This window comes from Dipodomys merriami, unplaced genomic scaffold (assembly GCF_024711535.1).
Source record: "Dipodomys merriami isolate MVZ:Mamm:240054 unplaced genomic scaffold, mDipMer1.0.p SCAF_10, whole genome shotgun sequence".
NCBI classification, from domain to species: Eukaryota; Metazoa; Chordata; class Mammalia; order Rodentia; family Heteromyidae; genus Dipodomys; species Dipodomys merriami.
In genome coordinates, this window is record NW_027202271.1 from 2,646,711 (window position 1) to 2,661,088 (window position 14,378).

At 42.5% G+C, this 14,378-nt stretch overlaps 1 protein-coding gene across 2 annotated transcripts in view; it reads right to left on the bottom strand.

The window, feature by feature from the left end:
* Positions 1-14,378, bottom strand: part of Dennd5b (DENN domain containing 5B) — a 176,455-nt gene that overhangs the window by 55,907 nt on the left and 106,170 nt on the right. For both annotated transcript variants that reach the window (XM_070038400.1, XM_070038392.1), the window contains 3 exons: positions 13,102-13,289; positions 4,710-5,246; positions 190-421 (listed from right to left, as the gene is read on the bottom strand). In XM_070038400.1, the coding sequence (XP_069894501.1) occupies positions 190-421; positions 4,710-5,246; positions 13,102-13,289 (957 nt within the window). The remainder of the gene's footprint in view (positions 1-189; positions 422-4,709; positions 5,247-13,101; positions 13,290-14,378) is intronic.

Consider the following 14,378-nt stretch of genomic DNA (forward strand, 5'->3'; position numbering starts at 1 on the left):
TTGCTAACTAATTGGAGATAATGAGTAGCTATGATTACAAACATGTGCCCCTGGTATCTGGCTAGCACCATAACTTGATTTAATACCAGGAAGTCTAAAACTGAAAATTAATTCTGTGGTATATGAGGCCAACAATACATAAAAAGGAATGATCATGGGTTTTCATTTTCAAAGGCATGTCAAATGTACCTGCTTCTTTTAAAGTGCTGCATTTCTGATAGATAGACGTCCGCAAGGTAGGTGCCCTTACATTATACAATCTCATCTTCTCTATCCGAGAGTCAAAGACCCGAAGCAAAGGATCTTTTTCTTCCCATTGAGACATAATTTTATTGTCAATAAAGGTGGCAAACATCTGAGTTTCAATGAAGCGTGAAAGAAATGGCAGGTAAGGCTCAGGCTGGTCAGACAGGAAAGAAGCCTGTAATGAGATAATTAGAAAATTATTTTTATAGTAAGACCATCTTAATAATATAGGATGAACCTGAAAATGATCTATTGCTAAGATCATTAAAAAAATCATAATATATGAATCTGAGTTGAAATTTTTAAAAATTCCTAAAAACCTACTTTTTCTGCCTTCTAAAATTATAGGTTTTAGGACACTTATGTCTTTAGCATTGATCTTACCTCTCAAAACATATATATATATACATATACATATATACATATATATATATATATGATGTGTGTGTGTGTGTGTGTGTGTGTGTGTGTGTGTGTATGTATGTATGTGCTGATACTGGGGTTTTGTATTCTTTAACTTTTCTGCTCCAGGCTGGTGTTCTACCACTTGAGCTACACCTCCACTTCTGGAGGTAAGAGTCTCACAAACTTTCCTACCTAGACTGGCTTCGAACTCAGATCCTCATCCTCAGCCTCCTGAGTAGGTAGGATTACTGGTGTAAGCCATCAGCACCTGGCTACAATTTTACTTATTATAGTACAAATAGCCTTTAAAAACAAAATGGGCAAAATATCTGGCTTTTGATGTTCAGATGTTAATGGACTACAAGATTTAAAGTCAATAAAACTTGTTCATAGATCAGGTCTAGTGTGCCCTAAATATTTTCCTAGTGAAAAATGAGATGGTCACAAGTCTTTTGAAATTGAAAATAAAACTTTTTTTTTTTTTGGGTCCGGTAGTGGGGCCTGAACTCTGGGCCTGGGCACTGTCCCTCAGCTCTTCAGCTCAAGGCTAGCACTCTACCACTTGAGCCACAGTGCCACTTCCGGCTTTTTCCTTTTTGCTTATGTGGTGCTGAGGAATCGAACCCAGGGCCTCATGCTTGCAAGGCAAGCGCTCTAACACTGAGCCACCTTCCCAACCCATAAAACTTTCTTTCCTTTAGGAGTTACATTAAAAAAAAAAAATGTGCTTCTATGGGCTGGGAAGGTAGCTCAGTGGTAGAAGCTTGCCTTGTAAGCATGAGGCCTTGGGTTCGATTCCTTAGCACCACATAAGCAGAAAGAGCTAGAAGTGGTGCTGTGGCTCAAGTGGTAGAGCACTAGCCTTGAGCTGAAGATCTGAGGGACAGCACACAGGGCCGGAGTTCAAGCCCACAACAGACAATAAATAAATAAATAAATAAATAAATAAATCCCACTTCTAGTCTGAAACTACATAAAGATTAAGAAGGAAGAAAAGTCCAGGGCTTGATTTAAATTAGAACTTGAATTTCCCCAAGAATAAATCATGAATGTATACAAATTATGTTCAAGTTGGATAAAAATATGTTAAAATATTGTTAAGTAAATGAGATGGTACCTCAGAGAAGGAGTATATTTGAAGTGATGGCATTTTAATCTTAGAGTTTAGTCAAACATAAAGTACATCAGCAAGTTCTGATTGTACATCATCATACAGTAACATCCAGTACAAAATACCAGGTGAAATCAGAAAACAATCTTTTATGCTGCATACCTTTATACAATTACTTAATCTTTCTCTGACAGCTGCCCCAAGGTTGTAGATTAACCTCTAGGGATTCCACCTTAGGGAGGTTTTTTTCCAAGACACAAAGAAACAATTTAGTGAAAGTGATGACTCAACCTAACAACAGCTTCAGGCTTGGGCAGTTACAGCAGCAGGGACAGACTGTACCCAAGGGACCTAAAATAGTTAATGCACATTTCTGAGTGCTTTTGTCTGGTGGAAAGAGGTGGTGGATCAGTGAGGAACATCTGTCAGAAGGATGTTGTGAATGTTGGAAAGAAGCTGCAGGATGACAATCAAAAGCTCTGTCATTTTCTGTCTTCCGTGTTCCCAAACTTCAGAACACAGTCTTACACTAACAGCAATCAAACCTAATTTACTCTTTATCTTTTTTGGATCCTACAATGATACAACCTTGGCTTCTGAAAATAAACTATTTGCTACCTTTTAAAGAGTAAGTTATGACCTTATTATAAGGGAAAGATTGAACATAAGTAAAAAGATTTCTGCTGGGCACTAGTGGCTCACACCTGTAATCCTAGCTACTCAGGAAGATCTGAAGGATCATGGTTCAAAGCCAGCCTGGGCAGGAAAGTCTGTGAGATTCTTATCTCCAATTAACCAACAGAAAACTGGAAGTGGAGCTGTGGCTCAAAATGAAAGAGCACTAGCCTTGAACAAGAGAGCTCAGGGAAGGAACCCAGGCCCTGAATTCAAGTGCCACAGCAGACAAAAAAAGAAAAGAAAAAAAAGAGAATAGCTTTAAGCCAGATGCTAGTATGTTACTCAGAAAACTAAGACCTGGAGGATTTTGGTTGGAAACTAGCCTGGGCAATAAAGTTTACAAGATTCCCTCTCCAGCTAACCAGTGAAGACTGGGCTGAAGGTGTGGCTCAAGAGCTAGTTTTTAGCAAGAAAGCTGGAGCAAGCCTCAACATGGTTCAAGCCCTGGCACCTGCAAGGAAGAGGAATAAGCTTCATTTTAGTAGACTTAGACTAATTATAAAAGAAGAGAAAATAAGCCAGGTGCTGGTGTCTCATACCTGTAATACTAGCTACTCAGGATGCTGAGATTTGAGGATTGCGGTTCAAATCCAACCTAGGCAAGAAAGGCTGTGAGATTCTTATTACCAATGAAACACCGAAAAGCTGGAAGTGGAGTTCTGGTTCAAAGTCATAGAGCACTAGTCTAGAGCAAAAAAGCTCAGGGAGGGAGGGAGGGAGGGAGGGAAGTAGGGAGAGAGGGAGGGAGAGAGAGAGAGAGAGAGAGAGAGAGAGAGGGAGAGGGAGGGAGAGGGAGAGGGAGAGGGAGGGAGAGGGAGAGGGAGAGAGAGGGAGAGGGAGAGAGAGGGAGAGAGAGAGAGAGAGAGAGAGGGAGGGAGGGAGGGAGAGGTGTGAATAAGACTTTTACAGGGGCTGGGAAGGTAGCTCAGTGGTAGAGTGCTTGCCTTGCATGCATGAGGTCCTGGGTTCGATTCCTCAGCATCACATAAGCAGAAAAAGCTGGAAGTGCACTGTGGCTCAAATGGTAAAGTGCTAGCCTTGAGCTGAGATGCTGAGGGACAGTGCCCAGGCCCAGAGTTCAGGCCTCATGACTGGGGTGGGGGGTGGGGGGGTACTTTTACAAGGTTAGAAAACCAGTGAGATTGGGCTGGGGAGGTGGCTCAGTGGTAGAGTGCTTGCCTTGCATGCATGAGGCCCTGGGTTTGATTCCTCAGCACCACATAAACAAAAAGAAAAAAGTCGAAGTGGTGCTGTGGCTCAAGTGGTAGAGCACTAGCCTTGAGCTGAAGAGCTGAGGGATAGCGCCCAGGCCCCGAGTTCAGGTCCCAGGACTGACAAAACAACAACAACATCAACAACAACAAGAAAACCAGTGAGATTTAAGCATGTCTATAATTTAAGCACTATCAAAGTATAGAGAAAAGGTTATAGCAGTTTGATAACATAAGTCAATGACTAGCCTTATGATTTGCAATCTTGAAAAATTACTATAACTAATGTAAGGGCTGGGAATATAACTTAGTGGTAGAGTGCTTTCCCAGCATGCATGAAGCCCTAGGTTCCATTCCTCAGTACCACATAAACAGAAAAAGCTGGAAGTGGCTTTGTGGTACAAGTGGTAGAATGTTAGCCTTGAGCAAAAGCAGTTAAGAGACAGTGCCCAGGCCCTGAGTTCAAGTCCACGAATGGCAAAATTTTTTTAAAAAAGTTAAAGAAACTCTCCTAATATAAAATACTGGTAAACAGAAGTTCCTAATGGGATAGAAGAGACAAAAAATGTGTATTTTGAACAAAAGCTGTAATAGAGCTAAGTGCCTATGGCCATACCACCCTGAATGTGATGTGCCAGATCTTGTCTGATCTCAGAAGCTAAGCAGGGTTGGACCTGATTAGTACTTGGATGGGAGGTCTCAAGGCTGGGCAGCAGTGGCTCATGTCTATAATTCTAGCTACGCAAAACAAATCCTAGCCACCTGACAGAGGGCTGAGATCTGAAGACAGGTTGGAAGTCAGCCCAGGCAGATAAATCAACAGGACTTTTATCTCTAACCATCAAAAAGTTGGGAGTGGTAAAGTGCCAGCCTTGAGCAAAAAAGCTCAAGGAGAATGCTCAGGCCCAGAGTTCAAGCTCTAGTGCAAGCGTGTGTGCACACGCGCACACACGTGTACGCACACATACACACACGCACGCACGCACGCGCACACACACACACACACACACAGCAGTCTGGCACACGAATATGGAAAGGGAAGGTAGGGCTTTGTTTACTTTGTCAAAGTTCTGCATCTGTTCCCGATTGGTGAGCCAAGATTCCATGTCCTGGGCTGTCTGAATCACAAATGCTTCATAATCAGCAAACATCTGAGTAAAACGGTTCGCGAAGACCTCTCGCAGCTGTACATTGAGCTGGTAGTCCCGAAGCTCCACTTCTTCACACTGCAGCTTCGAATCCTTTTCTTTTTCACTCAGAGAGGAGGAGAGGTCCATTTTTTCTACAGTCACCCCAGTCCGCTTGGCTAGAGCCTGCAGGCGGGCTATAGTGTCATTGCCCTTCAGGAGCTCATACATGCTGAGGTTATTGGTGGACACATTGCCATTCTTTTTGTCATTGACCAGATCTTTCAGAACTAGATTCTTCAATTTGGTGGCACTCTCACTGCTGTGGAGGCTGCCCTCTGGAGGAATGCCAAATTGAAAAAGAACCTCAGAGAGTTCCTGGATAAAATCAACTTTATTGGGGAACTGTGGAAACTCCTCAGGCAATTCAATAAAATGGTTATCGATATCCACAAAACACAAGTTAGCCTGAAAAAGGAAAAAGAAATACAAAAGTTGAAAGTAAAGGAATTTATGGCCTAAAATATTCTCAACAAATATTATTTAAACAACAACATGGGGCTGGGAATGTGGCTTAGTGGTAGAGTGTTTGCCTAGCAAGAATGAAGCCCTGGGTTTGAATCCTCAGTACCACACAGAAAGAAAAAGCTGGAAGTGCACTGTAGCTCAAGAGGTAGAATGCTAGCCTTGAGCATAGAGAGGCTCAGGACAGAGGCCAGGCCCTGAGTTCAAGCCCCAGGCCTGACAAATCAAAAAAAAAAAAAAAAAAGATGATATTGCATTTATCTTTTTTTTGGTACCAGTCCTATGGCTTGAACTCAGGGCCTGGATACTGACCCTGAGCTTTTGTGTTTACTCAAGCCACAGCTCCAGTTCCAGCTTTCTGGTATTTAACTGGAGTTAAGAATCTCCTGGGCTTTCCTGCCCTGGCTGGCTGTGAACTGTGATACTCAGATCTCAGTCTGGTGCGTAGTTAGGATTACAGGGATGAGCTATCAGCATTCAGCTGCATTTTTCTTTAATTTTGTTTCTGATCCACTTTTTCCCCCACATTGTCTTTTATGTTAGCCACTTCAAGGCTCAGACTTTTTCTTTTGTGTCAGTACCATATGACTTGAACTCCGGCCTTGTGCTCTTCTTACTTGGCTTTTTTGCTTAAGGCTGGTACTGCTTGAGCCACACCTCCACTTCTGGCTGTTTGCTGGTTAACTGGAGAAAATAATCTCATGAACTTTTCTGCTCAGACTGGATTCAAACCATGATCCTTAGATCTCAGCTTCCTGAGTAGCTAGAGTTACAGGCATGAGGCACCAGTATCTAGCTCCATTTTCATTTTGTATGGTATCTTCCTGTTATCCCTCTGCATCCCAGCTTCTCCCATGAGAAGCAAGAATACACTAGGAAACTGTACTCTACCGACTAAAAGGTTATAGTCAGATAGGAGTCCCAGTGTCACAGCTACTGGCCTGTCTGCATACTCCCACATAGGTCTCCTTTGCTCCGCTATGTCTTCTCAGAAAGAAGAAACAGGAAATACAAACTTGTGCTAGGAAAACTTACTGAAGAAAGCCAAATCTCACACAACAGAATTATGCAAAGTTGCTTCCACTCTCCTAACATCATTAAATTTAAAAAATTCTATCAGAAGATCCCAAGAAGTACTGTACACATGAATTAAAACTATATTGAACAACTCAAATAAACATGCTGTGAGAACTAAATACCATGTTTCTATTGATCAGCTCCAACCAAAAGCTATCATGGACTTCTAGTCACAAGCAACACCATGACTGGAGGGTGTAGCTTACTATTAAGAGTACTTACGTAATATGAGCCAGCCTAGTTCAGATTGTAGCACCAGAAGAAATAATCAAGACAAGTTCCCTCAAAAGTAAGAGAACAAAGGACTAAAACTTAACTCTTGTAAGCCTTCCTGTGTCTCTACCTTGAAGGCTCTTACCTGTCATCCTCTTTTTTTATTTACTCCTAATACTTTTTTTTTTTTTTTGTCAGTCATAGGGATTGAACTCTGGGCCTGGGCGCTGTCCTTCAGCTCTTCAGCTCCAGGCTAGCACTCTACCACTTGAGCCACAGCGCCACTTCCAGCTTTTTTCTTTTTGCTTATGTGGTGTTGAGGAATTGAACCCAGGGCCTCATGCATGCAAGGCAAGCCCTCTACCACTGAGCCACCTTCCCAGCCCCTTGAACATCTCTGTTTGCAGCTTTCTGCTGGTTAACTGGAGATTACAGTCTCACAACCTTTCCTGCCCTGAGAGGCTTAGAACCATGATCCTAAGATGTCAGCCTCCTGAGTAGCTAGGATTACAGGCATGAGCCACCAGCACCATGCCTGCATTCATTCATTCATGTTGGTCCTAGGGCTTGAACTTAGAGTCTGGGCACAATGCCTGAGCTTTTATGCTCAAGCTAGCACTCTACACTTGAGCCATATTCCACTCTGGCTTTCTGGTGGTTACATGGAAATAAAAGTCTCAAGGACTTTACTACCTAGAGTGGATTTGAATCATGATCCTCAAATTTTAGCCACCTGAGTAACAAGGATTACAGATGTGAGCCACCAGCACTGGGCTTCAGTTTGCATTTCTTTTAAAATGAAAACAACTCTATTTGTCTTGATATTTACACAAATTGGTAAATAAAGCCCCAAGGTGATGCCCACTTGAAGGAATCCCCAAAATGAAGACAGGTGCAGGAAGTATTAAAAAAAAAAAAAAGAAACCTATCTAGGACAGGTTTTCTTCTCAATGCCTGGGGGTTGTTCAGAGGGCATAGCACAGGCAAACATTAAAACATTCCCTTGGGGACTTAAGTGTAGCTCAGTGGTAGAGTACTTGAACTATTACCTATGAGGCCCTGGATTTGATCCTTAGCACCACATAAAAGGTAACTAAGCCAGACATAGTAATCCTAGCTACTTTGGAGGCAGAAATCAGGGGACTGTGGTTTGAGGCCAGCCATCTTAACCAGTGGCTAGGTGTTGTATGCCTGTTATTCCAGCTATGGGGGGGAAGCACACACTGGGCATACTGGTGTGCTCCTGTCATCTCCATCAACTCAGGGAAACACAAGCAGGAAGACTGCAGCTCAGGTAGCATAGGCTCTAGAACATCAAGACTTTATCTTGACAATAATAACCAGTGCAAAAGGTAGTCAGAAGACTGGCTCAAGTGGTAGAGCGCCTTGCTTAGCAAGTATGAGGTCCCAAGTTAAATACCCAGTACTGCTGCTACCTTACCCCCTCAAAAAAAAAAAAAGGTAAATAAGTAATACTGTTGCATAAAGAACGACCTGCAGCTGGGAGCCAGTGGCTCACACCAGTAATCCTAGCTACTCAGAAGGCTGAGATCTGAGTATTGTGGTGTGAAGCCAGCCTGGGCATAAAAGTCCTTGTGAGACTCTTATCTCCAATTAACCACTCAAAAACCAATTGACAAAAGGATAAAAAGAACAAGAAAAAAGAAAGCAAATAGTTCTGTTTCTGTTTTTCTCAGTTTTTTTTTTTTTTTTTTGGTTTGGTTTTTGTGTTTTTGTTTTTTTGTTTTTGCCAGTCCTAGGACTCAAATACAGGGCCTGTGCGCTGTTCCTGAGCTTTGTTTTGCTTAAGGTTAGTGCTCTTCTACCTGAGCCACAGTGCCACTTCCAGCATTTTTAGCAGATAATTGGAGATAAGAGTCTCACATACTTCTCTACCGGGGATGGCTTCGAACTGTAATATGTAATCCTCAGATCTCAGCCTCCTAAGTAGCTAGGATTGCAGGTATGAGGCACTGTGGTCTGGCTTCTGTTTTTTGTTTGGTTTGGTTTTTTTGGTTGTGGGGCTTGAACTCAGGACCTGGACACAATCTCTGAGCTCTTTTGGTCAAGGCTAGAACTGTACCAATTTGAGCCACATTACCACTTCTGGCTTTTTCTGAGTAGTTTATTGGAGATAAAGAGTCTCACTGGGATTTTTCTGCCCTGGCTGTCTTTGATTCGTGATCCTCACATCTCAGCCTCCTGAGTAGCTAGGATTATATGAGTGAGCCAGCTAAACATATTTTTATAACTGTTTTTAGAAGCCTTTCACCTCCCCCCTTTTTTTTCTGCCAATCCTGAGGATTGAACTCAGGGCCAGGGTGTTCTCCCCTAGCTTCTTTGCACAAGGCTGGAACTCTTCCATTTAAGCCACACCTCCACTTCTGGCCTTTTGCTGGTTGGAGATGAGATTCATGGACTTTTCTGCCTGGGCTGGCTTCAAAACTGTGATCCTCAGATCTCTGACTCTTGAGTAGCCCAGATTATAGGCATGGGCCACAAGCTAAATTCCTTTTTAAAGTGTGTGTGTGTATGTATCTTGGGGCTTGATCTCAGGACCTGGGCACTGTCCCTGGTGTGTGTGTATCTTGGGGCTTGATCTCAGGACCTGGGCACTGTTCCTGGTGTGTGTGTGTGTGTGTGTGTGTGTGTGTGTGTGTGTGTGTGTGTGTGTGTGTGTGTGTGTGTGTGTGTGTGTGTGTGTGTGTGTGTGTGTGTGTGTGTGTGTGTGTGTGTGTGTGTGTGTGTGTGTGTATTTTGGGGCTTGATCTCAGGACCTGGGCACTGTTCCTGGTGTGTGTGTATCTTGGGGCTTGATCTCAGGACCTGGGCACTGTCCCTGGTGTGTGTGTATCTTGGGGCTTGATCTCAGGACCTGGGCACTGTTCCTGGTGTGTGTGTGTGTGTGTGTGTGTGTGTGTGTGTGTGTGTGTGTGTGTGTGTGTGTGTGTGTGTGTGTGTGTGTGTGTGTGTGTGTGTGTGTGTGTATTTTGGGGCTTGATCTCAGGACCTGGGCACTGTTCCTGGTGTGTGTGTATCTTGGGGCTTGATCTCAGGACCTGGGCACTGTCCCTGGTGTGTGTGTGTGTGTGTGTGTGTGTGTGTGTATCTTGGGGCTTGATCTCAGGACCTGGGCACTGTCCCTGGTGTGTGTGTGTATCTTGGGTCTTGATCTCAGGACCTGGGCACTGTCCCTGGTGTGTGTGTGTGTGTGTGTGTGTGTGTGTGTGTGTGTGTGTGTGTGTGTGTGTGTGTCTTGGGTCTTGATCTCAGGACCTGGGCACTGTCCCTGGTGTGTGTGTATCTTGGGGCTTGATCTCAGGACCTGGGCACTGTCCCTAGTGTGTGTGTGTGTGTGTGTGTGTGTGTGTGTGTGTGTGTGTGTATCTTGGGTCTTGATCTCAGGACCTGGGCACTGTCCCTGGTGTGTGTGTGTGTGTGTGTGTGTGTCTTGGGTCTTGATCTCAGGACCTGGGCACTGTTCCTGGTGTGTGTGTGTGTGTGTGTGTGTGTGTGTGTGTGTGTGTGTGTGTGTGTGTGTGTGTGTGTGTGTGTGTGTGTGTGTGTGTGTGTGTGTGTGTGTGTGTGTGTGTGTGTGTGTGTGTGTGTGTGTGTGTGTGTGTGTGTGTGTGTGTGTGTGTATCTTGGAACTTGATCTCAGGACCTGGGCACTGTCCCCTGAGCTTTTTACCACTTGAGCCACAATTCCATTTCCTAATTTTGGGTGGCTAATAGGAGGTAAGGGAATTGCAAGAACTTTCCTGCCTAGGCAGGCTTCAAATCTGATCCTCAGATCTCAACCTCCTGAATAGCTAAGATTACTTGTATGAACCACTGGGGCTCGCTTAAAATGGCTATTTTAATATTTACTTCCTCCCCTAAATTATGTGCAGCAGATTATGTCATTGCACAAAGATATGAGTACAGTGACAAAACTGCTAGTCTTTTCTTCTCATATAATGATGCACTTAATTTCTAGTTTCTACACAGCACTGCTATTTTCACAGTGATTCAGACTATTTCATGTCATTCTACCCTAGACTAGTGCACACACTTATTAAATTGTGTTGAGCTCCTGGCTGAAAACTGAGAAAATCATAGCTATCACAAGAGCTTTTAGAAATTTTAACTTATGTTTAGAGTCCAAGGGCAGACACAGACTCAGATTTTCCAGCTACAAAAATATTAAGAAGGCATAAAATTCTTTTCAACAATTACTCCTGTTAAATGGAAAAACAATACTTATGTACCTAAACTGTCTTAGAGAACATCATTTGATTAACATATATTGCAACAAGAAACTAAAACATGTCATTAAATCTTGAAATAAAATTCATTTGGCAGATCTATGTCTTTCTCCTTGAAAATTTTAAGGCTTTACTTGGGAACCCACAAGACACTAGATTAATTTAATGAAAGAGAAAAGTGGGAAAACAGAGAAAAGGGCAAAGCAGGGAGGAGAAAGCAAAGAAGTCCAAACAGGACGCTACATGTCTGTACTTGATATTGGCTTGAGTCAAGCTCTCTTTTCTTGAACACAAATATTAATTCTCATATGGAAACATTCATTAGATTAAGAGTAACAGTAGATGATTACAGGAATCATTACTGAGTATGACTGTGGTTTAGTGTGTTAAATTCACTTATTAAAATGAGAATCTCTATGGGAAACATGAACAAAAGGGAAGCACAGCAAGAGGGTTTTTATTAAGAAAGGTGCTAATTAAACAGCTAATAATATAATGTAATAGGACTCTCATCAATATTTCATTTCAAAGCTTTGTACTGTAATTCTCAGTGCCATTAAAAATAAACATTAGCCTCAAAATGATCTGAGGAATTTGTGCTTATTTTCCTCTTAAACATGTTGAGCCAAGTGAGGTGGCTCATTGCCTATAATCCTTGCTACTTGGGAAGCTAAGATAAGGAGGATTGCAGTTTCAGACCAGTCTAGGCAGAAAGGTTCACAAGATTCCACCTCAGGGCTGTGAATGAGGCTTAAAGGTAGAGTGCCTAGCATGCATGACTCCATGAGTTTGATTCCTCAGTACCACATAAACAGAAAAAGCCAAAAGTGGCGCTGTGGCTCAAGTGATAGAGTGCTAGCCTTGAAAAAAAAGAAGCTCAAGGACAGTGCCCAGGCCCTGAGTTCAAACCCCAGGATTGGCAGAAAAAAAAATAAAAGATTCCATCTCAACAGAGGATGCAGCAACACTTGCCAGTCATTCAGCTATGATGGGAAGCTAGAATAGTTGGCCAGATGTCTAGGCACATGCCCAAGCAGGAAGTAACACCTATTTCAAAAATAACCAGTGCAGGGATGGGGATATGGCTCAGTAGTAAGAGTGCCTGCCTATCAAGCATAAGACCCAGTACACAAAAAACAAAAGCAACACTTAAAAAAAAAATATAGTACACATGATAGGTACTAGGAAAAGTGGTTTGGGGTAACAAGGAGGATGAAGGAGGGTGAATCCTGTTGAAGTAGATCATTTGCATCACAAAAAACAGAAATGATGAAACTGTAGAAATTGCTTTAGGAAGGGGAAAGTGGGGAGGGGAGGATGTGTGTGTGTGGGGGGGGGATGAGATTGATTGGTATACAATGTAAACATGCATGGAAATGTCTCAATGATCTTCCCACCCCCACATATATATGCTAGTTAAGAATTACAACAACAACAAAAAAAAACCCCACAGGAAACATAGTAACATTAAGGTGGCAAAAAAGGGATAAAACTTTTGTTTTGCTGATCATACTAATTTATAACATTTAGAATAGACTGATAAAATAGTCTCATACTTAAAAAATAGAGAGCATAAAGCATTTGATATTTCCATTATCAATCCAGCTAGTTGGAAGATATTAACAAGTCAAAAGTCAAATTCAAGCCTAGCATCAACTGCTCAGCTCCTAGCTACTCAGGAGGCTGAGATGTGAGGACTGAGGTTCAAAGCCAGCCCCAGTAGGAAAAGTGTGAAATTCACATCTCCAAAAAGCCAGAAGTGGAGGTATTGCTCAAGTAGTAGTGTCAGCCTTGAGCAAATGAGCCAAGTCAGAGCATGAAGCTGTGAGGTCAAGCCCCAGGAGTGGGGCCCATGTGCATGTCCACATGCACACACGCGCACCCGTGCGCGCATATACTCACAACACAAATTCACCTCACAACAATGATTTCAGAGGGATATTAAACTTAGGACACTATGCTTAAAATGAAGTGTCATTAGAATAATAAAACAATGAGATCATGCTACTATTACTCAACCTTCAAAAATTGTGAAATTTTATGCTTATCCTTTTTTTTTTGCTATCGGCTCGCAGCTGTCCAGGCTAAATGGTTATGTTGCAGCAACCATTAGGAACCACCATGCGTTCTAGGGCTCAGACCCTAAGCTAGCTATACATGGGACACTGTCATAGGACACATTAGGAAGACAAAGCTACTGAACCACATCTGGACCTTGAATGAACACACAGCAAAAGGTTCATCATTCATTGGAAGTTTACCTCTTGAGGAAGTTCCAGTTTAGAACGGTCAGTTCCTTCCTTGGACTGAAGACCCATCAGATAAGGGACAGGAGCATCAAGAAAGTGTAGTAGAGAGGCAGGGAGGATGGGCACATAAACGTGCTGCCACTGAAATGGGAAGAGAAGTGTAGTGATGCCTTCTGCCACGGTCATCAAATGCTGATAATCTGCACAGGACAAGGAGAAATGGAAGGGAAGAGTCCAAGTAAACACATATTGCTGCAGTAAGCTTGAAAGTATCACAAAAATGTGATGCTAAAAATAAGCAAAACAGACAAAATGTTTTTGGATGATCCTGTAGAAAATATGTCAGTTCTGGCCCATCCTAACTGTATAATTGAAAAGTTCAATGATTTCCTTAATATTATTTTTTTGGTGCTGGTACTGGGGCTTGAACTTAGGATGTGGGTACTATCCTTTGACTTTTTCACTCAAGGCTATCACTCTACCACTTGAGCCACCTTCCCAGCCTGGCTGTACTTCTATCTTTTTGCTGGTTAATTGGAGATAAGTATCTCATGGACTTTCCTGCCCAGGGTGGCTTTGAACTGTGATCCTCACATCTCAGCCCCCTGAAAAGCTTGAGCCACTGGAGCCCAACTAAAGGTTAGATTTTTTTAGTTGTTTTTTGTTCATATGAATTAATCCCTACAATCTATAATCCACAATCTCTAATAAAATCTGTGGAGTCAGTTTTAAGTTTTAAAAATTTTTAAAGGTAATTTGGTGTCTAAGCCATAACCTAGGGCAGCCATTGTAATAAAATACCTTAATATTTTTAAAGAAAATCATGCAAGTGTTTCAATAGGGCAGAAAAACCAGAGACTACAAATAGGGCCACACTTTGGTTCATATCTGGTTTTGGTGATACATGAGTTACAAAATGATTTTCAGTTACAATGAGGTTCAGAATTTTGGAGTTTAAGATTGATGACAAAAAAAAAAGATTGATGACAGCAGATGATGGATTTTTTTGCGGGGGAGGGGGCTGGTCATGGGGTCTGAACTCAGCCTAGGTGCTGTCCCTCATCTCTTCAGCTTAAGGCTAGCACTCTACCACACTTGAGCCACAGTGCCACTTCTGGCTCTTTCTTCTTATGTAGTGCTGAGGAAAAGAACCCAGGGCCTCATGCATGCAAGGCAAACACTCTACCACTGAGCCACCTTCCCAGCCTGGAGGGAGGATTTTTAAGAAAAAAATGTGGAGGCTACTTATCAATTCAATGAACACATGACCAAGCATAAACAGAATGCTG